Source organism: Lepisosteus oculatus, chromosome 2, assembly GCF_040954835.1.
Source record: "Lepisosteus oculatus isolate fLepOcu1 chromosome 2, fLepOcu1.hap2, whole genome shotgun sequence".
Taxonomy (NCBI): Eukaryota; Metazoa; Chordata; class Actinopteri; order Semionotiformes; family Lepisosteidae; genus Lepisosteus; species Lepisosteus oculatus.
Window position 1 is genome coordinate 2647300 of NC_090697.1, and position 16494 is coordinate 2663793.

Here is a 16494-nt window from a genome sequence, read left to right on the forward strand (position 1 = left end):
CTGACCTCACTTCTATGTGCTGTATTTCTCAGTATTGCAGATATCGCTCAGTGATAGCCCACAACAATATGTAACCAATACTAGAAATCTATTTCTACATCTATATTGTCATTGTATAATTCTGCATAGTGGATTTTACATGTGCACATACCTGATTTATATGTTTACAATTCCAGGAGCCACTTTCACCTTCACATACAGTACATTATCCTCCCGCCAGTCCGGAGAAGGTGAATTACTGCACAGAATACGACGTCAGCTTTGTGTTCTTCTTCTCCAGGCCATGAGAAGCCATGAAGGTAACGAGGCCCAGGTCTGCTACTTCATCATTCAGCTGCTGTTGCTGAAGCCCAACGACTTCAGGAACCGAGTGAGCGACTTCGTGAAGGAGAACGCCCCAGAACACTGGCTGCAGAGTGACTGGCACACCAAGCACATGAACTATCACAAGGTGGGATAAAAATAACATTGTCTCTGCACCAAAAATAAGAACTGTGCGCTGCAGGATCTTAAGAAAATTCCCTGTGGTGAGCCTGGAAGAATATCTGTTTAGCTGAGATGAAAGTGTTTATTGTACTGAATGCCCATCTGTCGCTGCTTTCCCTGATATGCTTTTGAAATAATTCAGTATATTGTTCAAAGACGACTATTAGATTAAAATAGAAATGGCTTTGATCTGTGTGTCCTGTTAAATTGTACCATGCTTGCAGATTTTTTATGCTCTAAGGTTGAATTGAACTAATGTACATTCTAAACTCGTATCTGAGAATCAAAGACTTATTGTGGTTCCCCTCATAATACATTTTAAGAGAGAAGGCTTATGTGCAGCATGCCAGAGTGCAGCTCTGATAGGAATCATTTTTATTCTTGGTGGGTTGGAATTTTTTTCTGTCCTTCTTTAGTTTTAACTCACACAACAACATGGCCACATCAGGCAGCTGTCTGTTAGATGAATGTGGTTCAGAGGCAACATTTACTAGCAGACAGCAACACAAAACCAGACTCTGCTTCTAGGGGAGCTTGTAACAGTGCTCATACAGCACAACAGTTTCAATCTTTAACTCTACAACAAAGCACATGGCTCTTTGTTTTTTTATGTTAAGGGGACTGTAGTCAACATCAATTTCAATCCCTTTCTGTGCAGATCTTTAGTTCTAATCAAGTTAATGCTGACTTTCATTGAGGACTCTGCATGATTACAATTATTTAATTTTATTTCTGTCAATCACTGAGACGTACTGTTTCCAATTAACTTCATTTGATATTTCTAAAAAGAAGTAATGTTATAACCCCCTTTTCCTAATTTAGCAGCAGCTGTGGCTAACCACTCTTTGGTTTGCCAGGACTGTGGATTTTTTCACCTCATGACATTTCTAGGCTCAGAAATGTAGTTACTATTTACATTATTTTATAGGTTAACACAGCCACTGCTGTTTATACCAGCAGATATCCTCATAATGCACAATGGTTATTGGCTGAGATTTTGGGATATATAATTTATTAATCATTCAAGATTGATGGTTGAAGGTAACCTTTTAAAATGCCCTTTGTCAGTATTTCCCCATAGCTTATATCCCATCGCAGATAGTTAACTTTCTGTCCTCGTTTCATCTGTGATTAAATGTGACTGGAGTGAATAAGGAGGGGTGTTTTTGCAGTGAGTTAATTTAATATGAACTGACTGTCTTTCAACAGAAGTACCCCGAGAAGTTGTACTTCGAAGGCCTGGCAGAGCAGGTGAATCCACCTGTACAGCTGACACCCCAGTACCTCCCCATCTACTTTGGGAACGTCTGTCTGCGATTCCTGCCTGTGTTTGACATCGTCATACACCGGTTCCTGGAGCTCCTGCCCGTGTCCAAGTCTTTGGAGACCCTTTTGGATCACCTGGGAGGCCTGTACAAATTTCACGGTGAGGTCTGCTTCGAGAAACGAGTTCAGATTCCTTGTTGCGCTGGCATAATAAAATCTCAATGGTCCACGATCACAGCCTGTTCTTGAAATCGCCGTGTCTTTTATTTAAAGATTTGGCTGGTCTTTTTTTATTATTTCTGATTTCTTTAACCTGCATTAAGTAATTTTACTTTTTAGCAGTGATGTTACTTTTCGGTTGGTACTGCAGTGGTTACTGTAGCTGAGGTAGCCACTCGTGGCCTCTAGACAGGTGCTGTTTAGGAAACGAGCAGGACTGGGTGTGATGCTTTGAACCCCCCCCTGCGCTGGCGGGATGAAAGGAGTCTGCGGACACCTTCTTCAGCTGTCGTAGGGAGCACAGCATCCGATGGGGCTCCTTCACGATGAAGTACGCAGCAGGAGGGCTGGACATCGGTGTGTCAGAAAGGATGTTCTCCCGTGTGTTTCCCCCAGATCGCCCCGTGACGTACCTCTACAACACCCTTCACTACTACGAGAGGCACCTCCGCGACCGGCCGCACCTGAAGCGCAAGCTGGTTCACGCCATCATCAGCTCCCTGAAGGAGAACCGAACGCCGGGCTGGTGCCTCAGCGAGACCTACCTGAAGTGCGCCATGAACGCGCGCGAGGACAGTCCGTGGGTCCCCGACGACACTTACTACTGCAAGCTGATTGGCCGATTGGTGGACAATATCCTTTTGTGCGTTTAATTAGCTGTTAGCATCACGTGTATCCAGTGGTGGTGGAGGGGGGAGAATAATGCCCTTTAAATTGTGTCGTTCTCTGTTCGGCATCCTCATGAATAAGCTTAGAAGGGTAAAGGTTCATGTTGAAATAGTGTTTAGTGGTGTAGTTTAGTGGGTACAGGAGGTATTCATCTGTCAAGCTGCTGTGGGAGTGAGAGCCTAAATTGGGAGTGACACAGGTCCGCGGGTGACTGATGCTCTGTTTCACCCTTTACAGGCTGACGGCGCATTTTCTTCTGATTTCTGTCACGTGCAGTTTAGTTCTTATGTAAGCAAGGACAAAGTCGATGCAGTCCCTATCTTTCTGTTAAATCTGCACTTCGTGCGGACATGTGGGAACTGTTTTTTCCAGATTAAAAGATTAATTGCATCTTTTAAAGTCTGGAATGCAAACAGTGGATAGTAGTTTACCATACAATGTCTAGCGTCGATGACTTGCTGTTTCACAAAACTTTTGGGGAAAAAAAATGCAATTATTACTGAAGATGAAAAGATTGAGCACAGCCTTGATTGTAGCGATTTAATTTTTAAGTCTTCAAGGCAAATAACATTAAAGAAGGTATTTTTTGCATTGATTGCTTTGCAACATGCTGCTTATAATTTAATCCTGAGAGAGTGTACAAAAGGTTCGCTCAATTATGTTGATGAGGCTTCTGTTCAGTATTAAATACCTAAAGGTTAGATGGAAGTAAAGGTAATTGCATTATAATTATAGGCAATTTTGCACTGACGTGCTGGTGTCTTTGCTTGTGTCCAAGTTGTGATGTTTAAAAACTTTTCGCTGTTCAGAAGCGAAGATCTCCCTTAACAAGCATGCCACCTATGGCTGGCAAGTCCCCTGGCCCCTTCCCGAACTGCGACTGGAGGTTCAACGAGTTCCCGAACCCGGCGGCGCACGCCCTGCACGTCACCTGCGTGGAGCTGATGGCCCTGGCGGTCCCAGGGAGGGATGTGGGCAACTCCCTCCTCAACGTGGTGCTGAAGAGGTGCGCCCTGGGCGCGCGGCTCCGCGGTTCTCACAGCTGGACGGTCCCTTACAGGGCGTCGGCCGCGTCGCTGTCTTGATAGCGGCTGTGGGTCTTGAAGTATTAAGGGGCATTTTATAGGTTTATAGATGAATCAGAAATAGTACAAATAAATATTGACCTCTGTAAAACTTGTCTTCACAGCCAGCCACTCGTGCCAAGGGAGAACATTACTGCCTGGATGAACGCCATTGGGCTCGTAATCACGGCCTTGCCTGTGGGTGTTCTCGCTTCTCTTACAACAAAAGACTGTCACGGAGACTTGCGTTTTCATGGGCCGAGTGGAAGTAACGCAGTTCACGCCGAAGTTCACATTGAGCGGAAAATATGCTAGTTTCACGGCCCTGTCTTTCGTTACTTACTGTGATTGCAAATAGTAATTTTAGGGTCTTGGCTTGAAGACGAACTTGAATTTCTGAAGCATATTGTCAGCATGATCTTAATTTGAAAGTAATTGCAATTAAATTTAAATCTAATGCTTGTACTAATCAGTAATATTCATTATTTAATTTGTCCTCCTCATAAATCCAAGAGATCTTAGTAGAAAAGTGTTGGGTTCAGCAATTTTGCAGATATGCTTAGTTTCCAGGGAAGGAAGTCTGCCAGGCTGAGTTAATTCAGATTGGGCATGTGGCCATGAGTGTTGATCACATTTAGATTTCACATTCGAAAAAGGGTCACGTTTGTAAAAAGAAACACATATCATCTCACAGTTTTAAAAAAAATGCCATGCTGTGTATTTTTAAAACCTTCTCTTATGTATTTTTTGTGCACACATTTTAATTTTCATGTTTCAAAACAAATAACAGAACTACAAGCAACATTTCTCTCATAAAACACCCTCTCATATTTCCCCACCCTGATCAGAATTCTCCCCCCTGCCAAAAACACCCCAGAGTGAAACTGTAATACAGTGTAACACACACCTGACATCGTCCACAGCAGCGTGCCACGCCTTCACAGTGTTAAAATACACCCTCTGGATCACAGTGGGTTCTCTCGCGAAGTCAGACGAGTGTGTGAGCTTCTTGCCGCACAGCAGCGCGTCTCACTGGGCGGCCTGTGTTTCAGGAGCCCTACTGGGTGGTTCTGCACGATCGCATCGTGAGCGTGATCAGCAGCCCCACGCTCACCTCCGAGACCGAGTGGGTCGGGGAGCCCTTCCAGCTGTTCGACTTCACGGCCTGCCACCAGTCCTACTCGGAGATGTACTGCAGCTACGTCCTGGCGCTGGCCCACGCCGTGTGGCACCACTCCAGCATCGGGCAGCTGTCGCTCATCCCCAAGTACTGTCTGTGTGTCTGTGTGTCTGTGTGTCTGTGTGTCTGTGTGTCTGTGTGTCTGTGTGTCTGTGTGTCTGTGTGTCTGTGTGTCTGTGTGTCTGTGTGTCTGTGTGTCTGTGTGTCTGTGTGTCTGTCTTCCTTTTTCTCTTGATTTTTTTGTTTTAGTAATGTGGATGCACTGCAGTGTATGGTAATATATGTGCATGTCTGGAATGCATGCCTTTTCATAAACTGGATAGACTAAAGTGTGAATATTAATGTGCATGTCACATTTTCTGCTAAAAAAATTCAATCCCATTAAGGCAAACTATTTTTGTACAGTTAGCATTTGCATGTGCAGAATTTAAATAATTTCGACTTTCACTTTATATTACATTTTTCATTACTGTGGATGCTTCCTCATAAGTCAAGAGCATCCATCTGTTTAGACTTCAATAATTCTGATATCGACTTTCCAGCTAGTAGATTGCAGTTTCATATGTGGTGGCCAGTTATGATCAAAACTCATAAACTCTTTTCACATGCCTGCTTCTGTGCTGTGGTCACAACATGGTATAGTGCAAACTGAAGCAAGTACACAGTGCTCCTACACATATCTGATGGTTCAAGTATATATTCAATTTTGTAGCATTGCCAAATACCAAATTCTTACATATTTTGTAGGAGGGTTCTGGCTCGGGTAGAGCATGTAAGTGTGGAAAGGACAATAGTTTATTTATATTTTGCTATTAGCCAGCTGTTATATCACCCTGCAACTCACATCTGGCAACCCACTGAAGCTCAGCAGGTGTGAGCCTGGTCAGTACCTGGATGGGAGACTCCTGGGAAAAACTGAGATGGACCACTACTGGAAGATGTGTTAGTGGGGCCAGCAGGGAGCGCTCACCCTGCAGTCTGTGTGGGTCCTAATGCCCCAGTATAGTGACGGGGACACTGTACTGTAAAAAGGCTCCGTCCTTCGGATGAGATGTAAAAGACTCTCTGTGGTCATTAAAAATCCCAGGACGTTTCTCGAAAAGAGAAGGGGTGTAACCCCGACGTGCTGGCCAAATTTCCCCCTGGCCTTTACCAATCATGGCCTCCTCATAATCTCCATCTATAAATTGGGTTCATCATTCTGTTCTCCTCCCTACTGAGAGCTGGTGTGTGGGGAGCGTACTGGTACGCTCAGGTGGGGCTGCACACTGGTGGTGGTGGAGGTGAGTCCCCATGGCCTGTAAAGTGCTTTGAGTGGAGTGTCCAGAAAAGCGCTATAGTACGAGGAATTATCGTTGCGTTCTGCACTGATCTGAATGCCTGCCTCTTGCCTTGTTCCCAGGTTCCTTTCCGAGGTGCTGAAGCCCCTGGTGAAGACGGAGTTCCAGCTGCTCTATGTGTACCACTTAGTGGGGCCCTTTCTGCAGAGGTTTCAGCAGGAGAGGACGAGGTGCATGCTGGAGGTACCATACAGTCACCCCACGTTCCTCAGGCCATCAGTCATCCTGTCAGTGATAATGGTCACCACGCTCGATTTCAGCTGTTCTTTTCTGCAGAGAAAATATATGCCATTAGTACATTTAACTGTGATAGTACTTTGAACTTCAGTGAGGTATTTCGCTTGATTGGTAGGAGTCCTGTCACAGTAAGACGCTCCAGTAAAATGATGTCCCTGCACTCAGAGCTGGGTGGATGAATGGAGGAGTCTCTTGATTGCATATTTGATTGTTCTTGCCATCAAGAACAATACAGTCTGGAGTCGTACACAACAAGATACATTTTAACTGATCTTAGTTTACTGAAGCAGGTTTTTTTCTTATGCTCACAAATTATTCTTTACTATTTTTATAAATCGTTTATTGTGACATTCATTGACATTGGAAAGTAAATTATCCTCTGCACTCATCTAGCCTATTGCTATCTACAGTACCTGTGGCTAGTCGTTTCTTCTCCTGCTCCAAAGAAGTACACACGTGCTGATTTGTTCAATTTTCTCAGAACAGATAACGCTTCAGAAATGCCAGTGAAAATGTTGAAGTGTGTGTAGCTGGAGTTGCTTGACTGGCTTCAGACATCAAGAGGTTGATACATCTCTCAGCTGAGCAGTAGTTCTGCTCCTTATCCCATTTTCTAGGGCTTAGCAATGGGAAAATGGACTATTGATTTAGATTAAAGGAAGGATTACTTTTAGGCTTAAACTGAAAATCCATTTATACTTTAACCTTCACTACTTTTGTCAGTTTCTTCATTTCAAGGCCCAGTTTTGTATGTTAAAGGAGATTCTGTTCTTACCGATTTCATGATCCTCGAGTACCTCTAGGGTTGTAGTCGCTCAGTTTAATTTACTCCTCACCCATTCTTACTTCAAAGGTAGTTCAGCATATCAACATGCAGTTTGAGGAATGAACTGAAGTCATGTTAGATTTTTAAAAGTGAATTTTGCTCTAGGTTTCTAATAAGTGAGAGTACATCATCCTTTGAGCAACGTATTAATGTGTCAGTTTGGCGATGATACACTTCTGAGCACTTTTCAAGAAGCAGCTAGCTTTACTCATTAACTTCCCTTCACTTTGATCATGCAAGTGACCTTTGTCCGTTTTGAAAAGGGAACCGTTATTTGTCTTGACTTGATCTTCTCAGATTGGGGTGGCATTCTACGAGATGCTCCAAACAGTCGACCAGTACAGCAAGCATCTCTTTTACATGGATCCTGTGTGTGACTTCCTGTACCACGTCAAGTACATGTTTACGGGAGACAGCGTGAAGGACCAAGTAAGCAGATGACGTTTTACATCAAATAAAAACTGTAAAAGCTGATTAATGTCTGAATTAAATTAGTATTTTTCTGTCATAGATGACCTATTCCTTGTGTATCTGCAACCATATACCGGAGTGCCTGTTCTGTGTCGCCCAGTTCATGAGTTGTTGCGTTTCGTTTTTATAGAATTTCTGGTTATATTTCATAAGAACATAAGAAATGTTGCAAATGAGTGGGTGCAGTTGGGCCTATCTAGCCTGTTTAATAGTTAGTACATACTGTAACTGGATCTCACCCTGCCCTTTCTCGGTAGAAGCCAGGATATGGACTTCAGCTACATGGGTGTGTGTCTTGTCCACACTCCCACAACCCTTTGTGTAAAGAAGTGCCTCCTGTTCTCAGTTTTAAATGCACCTTCCACATAGTTTCCACCTGTGCTCTCCAGCAGAAATCCACCAGGTTTCCTTTGAGCTGCCATTGCATTGATTTCCAAGGTGGAGCCTGTCGTCGGTCCCCAATATTGTAATTTTTTTTTCCCCCCACAATGTTCCTTTTCTTTCTTTGCCCATTTTTCAGGTGGAAAAGATCATCTGCAATCTGAGACCGGCTCTGAAGCTCCGTCTGCGCTTCATAACCCATATCAGCAAAATGGAGCCTGCAGCCGCCCCCCAGCCCGCGAGCGTGTCGTCCCCAGCCCCGCAGTCTGCACAGGGGCCGGTCAGCGCGCCTCTGTCCGTGGCTCAGTAGGGCCCAGCCCCCCAGCATGCACAGGGGCCGGTCAGCGCGCCTCTGTCCGTGGCTCAGTAGGGCCCAGCCCCCCAGCATGCACAGGGGCCGGTCAGCGCGCCTCTGTCCGTGGCTCAGTAGGGCCCAGCCCCCCAGCATGCACAGGGAACGGTCATCGCGCCTCTGTCCGTGGCTCAGTAGGGCCCAGCCCCCCAGCATGCACAGGGAACGGTCAACGCACCTCTGTCCGTGGCTCAGTAGGGCCCAGCCCCGCAGTCTGCACAGGGGCCGGTCAGCGCACCTCTGTCCGTGGCTCAGTAACGCCCGGTGCTGCCCGGACCCTGTGGGGACGCTGGACATTCAGAGCGGGGGATTTCCCCAAACGACAGGGCAAACCGTTCTGGAAACGCAAACCTTTTTTTTTTTCATTTTTGTATTTAGCCCTTTTTGGGGTGTAGTCTTTTCTGCGCTACAGATGACGTATATTGATAATAAATTCTTGTCTTCGACCCAGAGTTGGCTCCAGTTAATCAAGGATGATGTCCTCAGAAAATTCATTATATAGGCATCATGTAAATGCTTATCTAATTGGCTGTGATGGAGATAGATGTGTGCCTGTTATGTGTAGATATGCAGTTCTACGGGATTGTTGTGTAAAACATGTTTAATATGACATGATTCTGAAGTGCCCTTGTTTCTAAAACAATATTTTGAGTGCAAAGAATTATCAGTAATTCATTGCTTTTAATTTTGCTGATGTACTTTCTAATTCCCCTTCAGATGTGCTGCTCTCAGAGTGGCATTTTTAAAATAGTGCTCCGGTTTCACATGACTCATTTTATGAGCAGTGTATTTTTGAGGCAGATATTTTTTTCATATATGATGATGCTCTTGTGAAGGACATGCTTGCTAAAACTTGTTTTACAAAATATACTCATAAGTACTTGGGGATTTTTTCAGGCTTTTAGGAATACTGAGATGCTCAGTACACACCATTTATACACCAAACTTCATTTGATTACAGCTGTCAGTGACGGATAAGACCATGTTTAACAGTGCAGGAACAGCACTGCAAGCTCTGTGCAGACATCCTTATTGTAAGTGCATTTGCACTGACATCAAACTTTTAATTTAAAGGTTTGTGGTTATTATGAGACTGAGATATTTCTGTCAGATCACAGTAAGGTCAGGTCTGATTAAATTATTCAAAATAATTACTGGTACTTAAAGTTAACTACATGTCCGGATTATAATTGTGCTTGTAGGTGCACCAGGGAAAATTGAATCATTCCTTGGTGACAATTACTGTACATGCAGTGCCCTCAAAGTATTGGATGGCAAAAGTCAGAACTTTGCTTTATAGTCAAGCCAATTGTATTTGTGACATAAGATGAGTGTTTTATTTCTGGTAATTTTCATTCATGCATTGGATCACAATAGAACACAGACATACCGTTTGCTTTTCTAGTCATTAAAGTCACGCATTTTGTTCAGACATGAGAATGATGTAGTACAGGAACAACTGATGTGCTTTTATAATATTTCAAACTATGTATTTATACACTTTCTACCAATAAAACCTCATAGTTCAGGGGTCCTGAACCTGGGGCACCAGCACCTCCTAGGTGTGCAGCCCACTGCACAGAGATTTCTCATCATATTTGTATAAGCTGAACTTAATTCTTTAATAATAAATTGACTAAAACTGGTCCTGTTTTAATCAAACTTAAAGTTTTGGGGCGATATTGAAGAAGAGTAATGTTGATGAATCATGCATACCTTGATTTCACATTTATCGCAGATTGTCATGGCACACAGAGACCTCCAAGTCTCTCCTGAGGGACGTTTCTTTGCAATGCCAGGATTGAAACCATCAAAGCTGAAAGAGCTTTCTTCTATTCACTGTGGTCTTGAGGTACTCTATTTCAACAGAAAACGGCTTGATTTGAGGCATCAGGACCTTGGATTTACTCCAATGCAAAAAAACGTATATAAACATCGTACAAAGTCATGTTTTCGTTTTAAAAAAACTAATAAACTGCGAACTATCAGAGAAACTTTTGTTGAGTCTTGTGCAATGAAAATGGTTCAGCTGGTACAGTATGTGGTAAAGAACAGTGAAAGAAAATTGAAGAAGTTCCTTAAATGATGTTCTCAAATTACCAACATGTCTTCAAAATTCTAAAACAGGTTATTGAAGAGAATACACAGTGCAGTCAGCTGCTCGTCTTTATTTGGTGGACAGCTATGAAGGCCAGCACTTTCTTGAAAAAGTAAAATGTTTCTTTGCCAAGTGTTGGCAATGAAGACATGTTGGCAATTTGAGAACATCATTTAAGGAACTTCTTCAATTTTCTTTCACCGTTCTTTAGATAGATACTTTATTGATCCCGTGAGGGAAATTGCAGAATTGTGAATGACTTGATGATGAGGTGGGGGCACAGGAGTCGGGAGTAGCGTCCACACACAGGTGGTGTGAATATGAATAAAAAGGGATCCCTCACGCGTTTTCTTGTGTGCTGGTGACCACAGATGACCAGTTGTGATGCTGCCAGCACTGGAGGGACCTGCTAGACGTCGCCACAGCCAGGCAGCACAGGTCTGTGAAGTAGACGCCATCAGGAAGTCACCCAGTGGGTTTTATGGTAGTTGTAGTTCTTAAGATAACGCTACAGCTGTGCGCAATCATAGACAGTTTTTATACCCATCCGCCCTGTGACTGTGACATCTAACCTTTGGGTGTTGGCAGGCAACATGTATTAGCTACTGTTTGGCATGGATAAGCTGTATGAGTAGCCAACTTTATACATGCCAGGTCCCTGAACCATCAAACCATTTTTGAATTATTTAATGTTACTCTTGTCTTCCATAGGTTGTGTGAACTATCACCCTATTTCCTTTGATAGCCACTAGTATGTCTCCTTAGGCTGTTTTTCTATACAGTCACTAGACTGAGAGATTTTAAAGAGAAAAACAGTAAAAAGGGCAAGATGTACTTCAAAATAATTTAAGGTGTGTTTAAAGAGATTGAAAAGAATAATAGAGACATCAATGACAGATTTGTTTTGTGAGATGTCAAGGTAGAATTGGACAGGAGTAATAACTGTACCTGAGTGTATCTTCAAGTGTGTATTAGGGTTCAGAAATACTAAGAAGAGTTTTAGAGGTTTTGTTACAGGAATAAAAGCAAGACAGTTATTGTCATGATGTTCCTATGACTTTCATAGCCTTGTGTTTCAGACATGAATGAACTGGCATCACTGTAAATTATACAAGCAGAGAAGATGATTATGATTAGGATTATGATTGTGTGCTACTCGCTGAAGCACTGCAGTTCTGCGGACCCTGAATATGGAATCTGTTCATAGTTTTGATTTTAATTGCCTGTGTTATTTATTAAATAATCCAATTAGTATATTTTGCTGCTCTGCCTTTGCTAACTTAAAAATCCTTTTGCCAGATTAGATTTTAAAATGAAACACCTCACTTGTATCCCCTCCCCTTAAAGCAGATATTATCAATTTATGCAGTTATGTGAGGTCATTAAAGCTTTCAAACTGCTTTGTGTAATTTGAAAGCATGTTTTGTGTATATAATAAAAACTTCAATTTACATCCAGGTCTTATCCATGGCTAACAGAGAGTGCAAGACAGGACTGCAACCTTGATGAAAATCTAGCCCAGTGCAGCCTGTCTGTGTAACGAGGAAGGAGACCAGAGCTCCCAGAGAACACACAAACACTGGAATCGAACCCAGGTCCAGAGAATAAAACGTAGGAATAAAATGTAATATATTGTAACGAATACTCTACTGCGCGTAACAGGGATCTTGACTGCCGGGCTGAAGACGGTCTTTAGCTCAGCCGGTAGTACCCTGTTGAGCGATGCTGGAGACCTGGGTTTGAGCCCATGCAGTGAGGGACGAACTGGGGCAGGAGCGGCGAGGGCACAAGCTCAAGAATCCGAATTCGCTACATTGGTGTCAGCAGTGGGATGGAGTGGAGCGCGCAGTGAGAGGCTACAAATGGCTATGAAAGACCTTAACATTTACTGTAGTTTGATCCTGCAAAGCTTCTTTGCTGTTTTGGAATACTAGTGCCAGTTTTGAAGTTTTAAAGTTGGAATTGTGAAAGTAATTTTTAAGACCTTAGAAATATAGAGCTACCAGGTAAACTACCTATCATTGTATTCATAGAAAGGTTAATGAACTGATTTTTATTAACATTTTTATTACAAGTATGTTAAGAATAAAGAAACAAAGGAGTGGAGGCTGTTCAGCCCATCTACGTAGTGTTGCAGAGTGTAGCAGCAGAGTTTATCTGAAAATATATAGTATCAGGAAGCAGAAGTAAAAAATATCAGCTAAATGCAAACTTTTTTACTTTGCTTCCTGAAAGAAAAGAAGAGTTTGGTAGTTTGTTCATGTATAATCTGCATTCCATGTGATTAAGTTATTTGGGGATAAGGAGGTTTTTTATAGCCTTCAATGTAATCTTTTTTCTCCATGATTTTCTCCAGACTTTCTCTGAGGGAAGGACTTTAATACATAGTCTGGTAGCTGATCAGTACAGATTGTCCTCAGATACATCAGCCAAACTGTAAAATGCTGTTTTTCTAGATTAGTATTAAAGATTTCCAAGAGAAACAGCTCAATGTTTTTGTGTCCCTTTCTTAGTGGTTAGGGTAGTAAATATGAAACCCCAAAAGCATAACAAGAGAAACCTCAGTTTTCTCTGGCACATGTTGTATAAGGGACTCTATACCTGTGTAGCAGCAGGAGAAGCAGAGTGACTCAGAATCATATGAATATGAAGGCTCTGCTGACAGAATAAATGCTTTGGCTTTGAAAAACAGCAGATTCATGTGGTTGGTGTTCCAAATTTCCACTTTAGGAGGAAAAGATAATAAATACTGGTCGCTCAACTGAGAGATATTTTTTTAATCATTTAAAGCAACAGCTTTCTTTCTAGTTGAATTAGTTAAGAATATTAAGAATTAATATGGCACTATTAGGACAACATCAGTGAAAAAGTGCTGAATCTGTCTATCAGAGGATGACCTGGAATGTAATCTTAGGGGATCAATTATGATCTTGTTTAATTTCCTCGGGGAACGTGGTCAAACCATAACGTGTTTCAGGAGGAGGAAGTTATTAATTCCACGTTTCCAGTCTGTTCTAGATGGTGAGGAGTAAATCATTTAACATGTAGTTGATCGTTTAGATCCCCATAAACAGAGGGATTGTCACAGCACTTGGATGAACCTAAATGTACTTAATTATGTGTTTCTCTGTTATACAAGCTAAACCCAATATTAAAAAGCACTTCTTTGTAAGTGACAATATAATAGAAATACTGTAAGATGGGCAAAACCTACAGTAAATAATGTTTTAATCATTTTTGACATTTTAGTAACATAGTCCAACTCTACACCACATTATTTTAAGTCTTTTATAAAAAAAATATTGTAGGCACTGTCTTCAACTGAGCAAATGAATTTATGTCATTTTATAATTCAGTTGTTAGTAATTTAAGTAAATGTTCTAGTCGCCTAATGTCCTTGGTGGGTTTTTTTTGTGCATTTTTAATATTATGGCTTCAGCTCTATTATCTTTCAAGTTTAATGAAAAAGGAATACAGTCACAATATAAAGGAACTTTAATATTATTATTTTCTATTATATTATGTACCAATTATTGGTACACAAAATATTCATTAAAATTATACATTGTTTAATTCAGTTTTATACAGAAGGCTCTGCTGTGAAAAGTATGTTTAAACCAGTGCATGCTTTTGAATCAAGATAATCCTCTATCATAAAAGCACTCATTCCAGTGCAAAGTTTAGTCATAAAATTGTAGTTTGCTTATAATATAAGATAAATATTATCCAAAAGGAACTGTGCTGACTGTGTATATTGAGCATAATGAAGTTTTCAGATGGTATTGTGCCTTTAAAAGCTTTTCTCCTGACTGAAACAAAAGTGTGTATTACATACTGTGCTATATGTGTTTCTTTTTAATCTTCTTAGGCAAATTTAAACAAATGTATTGTATAAATAAAAATCTAGTTCTATAAACTATCATTCAAATTGTACAATGTAGATCTTTGTATAAGATGAAATAATATTGATAAATTCTCATCACTGTCATTTTTCTGCCCAAAATGTGCCAATATAAATACAAACCAGCCCTTCTCAAAAGATTTAGAGCACGTTTCAGGATGGGCTCCTAGCGTTTGAGCTTTACTGGGTGATTCAAACACAAGCCAAACAAGAGGAGGTACAGAGAGAGAAGACCCAATTCCCCCGGAGCTGTAACTACATACAGAGATTACCCTGTCTCCATACCAGGGCAACTAAACCTGGGCTTACTCAAACATACACACGAAACATAAAGACATAACATGGAATGTGCCGCTTATCACTGCCTGGGTCTAATAACTCAGATATCCAGTGAAACAAAGAAACATCTTTTTTGTATGAAAAAGGAGCTTGTCTGCAAATGAATGCCAATGTGAGCATTTAAACATACTGTACATCAATAAATTATATAAAGGATTCCGCTGATAAAGTCTTTAGTTACTTTCCCTCTGTATCACTCCACTGGGGCAATCTACCACAATACATTGATTCAATAAAAAGTTCAATAAAATGATTCAATAAAAACTCACATGTTAGTCACTGACTTGAAAACAGAAGTCCACCAAGGCCTATTATACAGACTACAGCTGCATGTATTTAAATAGGGGGGTTAATCATTGATTTTTTGTAAGCATGTTCAAATAGAGTTTTGATTTTTTTTAAATAGATCTTTTTGCTTTTATTATTCTGATGGCAGATTCCACTGGTACAAAACGAGGAGAGCTCTAGCTGTGAATCAAGAACATCTACAATTCCACCATTAGCCATACAGCTCTCTTGAATCTTGTGACATCCTGCCTTGTTAATCTCAGCCCGTTGTTCTACCTGTTCACTGACGAGCATCGTCTAGAGGGGTTTCTCACTGCCGGCTCCTACGCCACTTATGTGTCAGGGCAATGAAAGCTGACCATACATCTGTAACTAGCAAACAACATGATAATCATTCACATTTGTGTGGACTACTGAAATGGAGTTTATAAACAGATGTTCCTATACTGTATAAACAGAGGTGGAAACATTTTAATCTTCTTATTTTTTACGTACTTCTACTCTGTTCTGTGAGCTATGCCAAATTATGGTGTATAAAATCAGTACTAAGTTGCTTATCACAGATGAGAGTTTCATCCCACAGAAAGCCTTTAATACTATTATTACCAATTCATGAAATTGCAGGTTTTCAAAAGCTTACAGTGACCATTGTAATCTGCAGCTTGAATAACAATGACAGAAATCTAGTGGAAAGTGGAAAGTATGACAGCCTAATTTGCATAGTAATTTTCAGCTTCTTTTAAGTTCTTTGAAAACTTCAAAAAGACACAGGAAAGGAACAAAAAAGACCAGAGAAAACTGAGACAAGAATATAAGAGAAATTTGGTTTGAAGTAAAAAGGGGAATCAATTCTAGACTAGTGAGCACACAATGTTCAGGGGCGAGAATGAAGGAGTGGAGAGGTACTAGTAGGAGTAACTCAAAAAGGTACAGAGGCAGAAGAATTTAAAATAATATGAATGTTTAAGGATCCAACTCCAGAATAAAACAACAGGAGATATTGTGTCAGGCGTGTGCTACAGATCACGCAACTCAACTTTATTTACAATGAAATAGATCTGCACGTAGCAAGGGGGAGGTCATCTGACTCAAAATTGCTGTTTTCCTTACATACACAGGGACAGGCCAATTGCTACCTCAAATCCTGAAGCTGAAGTGAATTATATGGTTACTGACTTCTTTCTTGTCCGCCAACAAGGGAAAGTGGTTTTAATCTGATCTTCTTTAGTAACCAAAACAAAGTGGAAAGGGTAGAAGTAAAAATCTGTTCACTTTTGACAAATATTTTAAAACCCTTCTTTTAGATTGGTAGTCTAGTTATCATTTAAGAAAAGCACACTTTAGAAAATAAAGAGACTCTCATAAAGAGAAATTCAG

At 41.1% G+C, this 16494-nt stretch overlaps 2 protein-coding genes across 3 annotated transcripts in view; one reads left to right on the forward strand and one right to left on the reverse strand.

Annotated features, from left to right (window-relative positions):
* med23 (mediator complex subunit 23) overlaps positions 1 to 8937 on the forward strand; it is a 31993-nt gene extending 23056 nt beyond the window's left edge. For both annotated transcript variants that reach the window (XM_069195865.1, XM_069195867.1), the window contains 9 exons: positions 281 to 451; positions 1696 to 1912; positions 2368 to 2604; positions 3481 to 3646; positions 3830 to 3902; positions 4757 to 4971; positions 6287 to 6407; positions 7585 to 7716; positions 8279 to 8937. In XM_069195865.1, coding sequence (XP_069051966.1) covers positions 281 to 451; positions 1696 to 1912; positions 2368 to 2604; positions 3481 to 3646; positions 3830 to 3902; positions 4757 to 4971; positions 6287 to 6407; positions 7585 to 7716; positions 8279 to 8449 — 1503 coding nt within the window. In that variant the 3' untranslated portion in view covers positions 8450 to 8937. The remainder of the gene's footprint in view (positions 1 to 280; positions 452 to 1695; positions 1913 to 2367; positions 2605 to 3480; positions 3647 to 3829; positions 3903 to 4756; positions 4972 to 6286; positions 6408 to 7584; positions 7717 to 8278) is intronic.
* LOC102685174 (A-kinase anchor protein 7) overlaps positions 4423 to 16494 on the reverse strand; it is an 80460-nt gene continuing 68388 nt past the window's right edge. The window contains exon 9 of the mRNA XM_069195928.1: positions 4423 to 6494. The gene's annotated coding sequence lies outside the window, so the exon portion shown is untranslated. The remainder of the gene's footprint in view (positions 6495 to 16494) is intronic.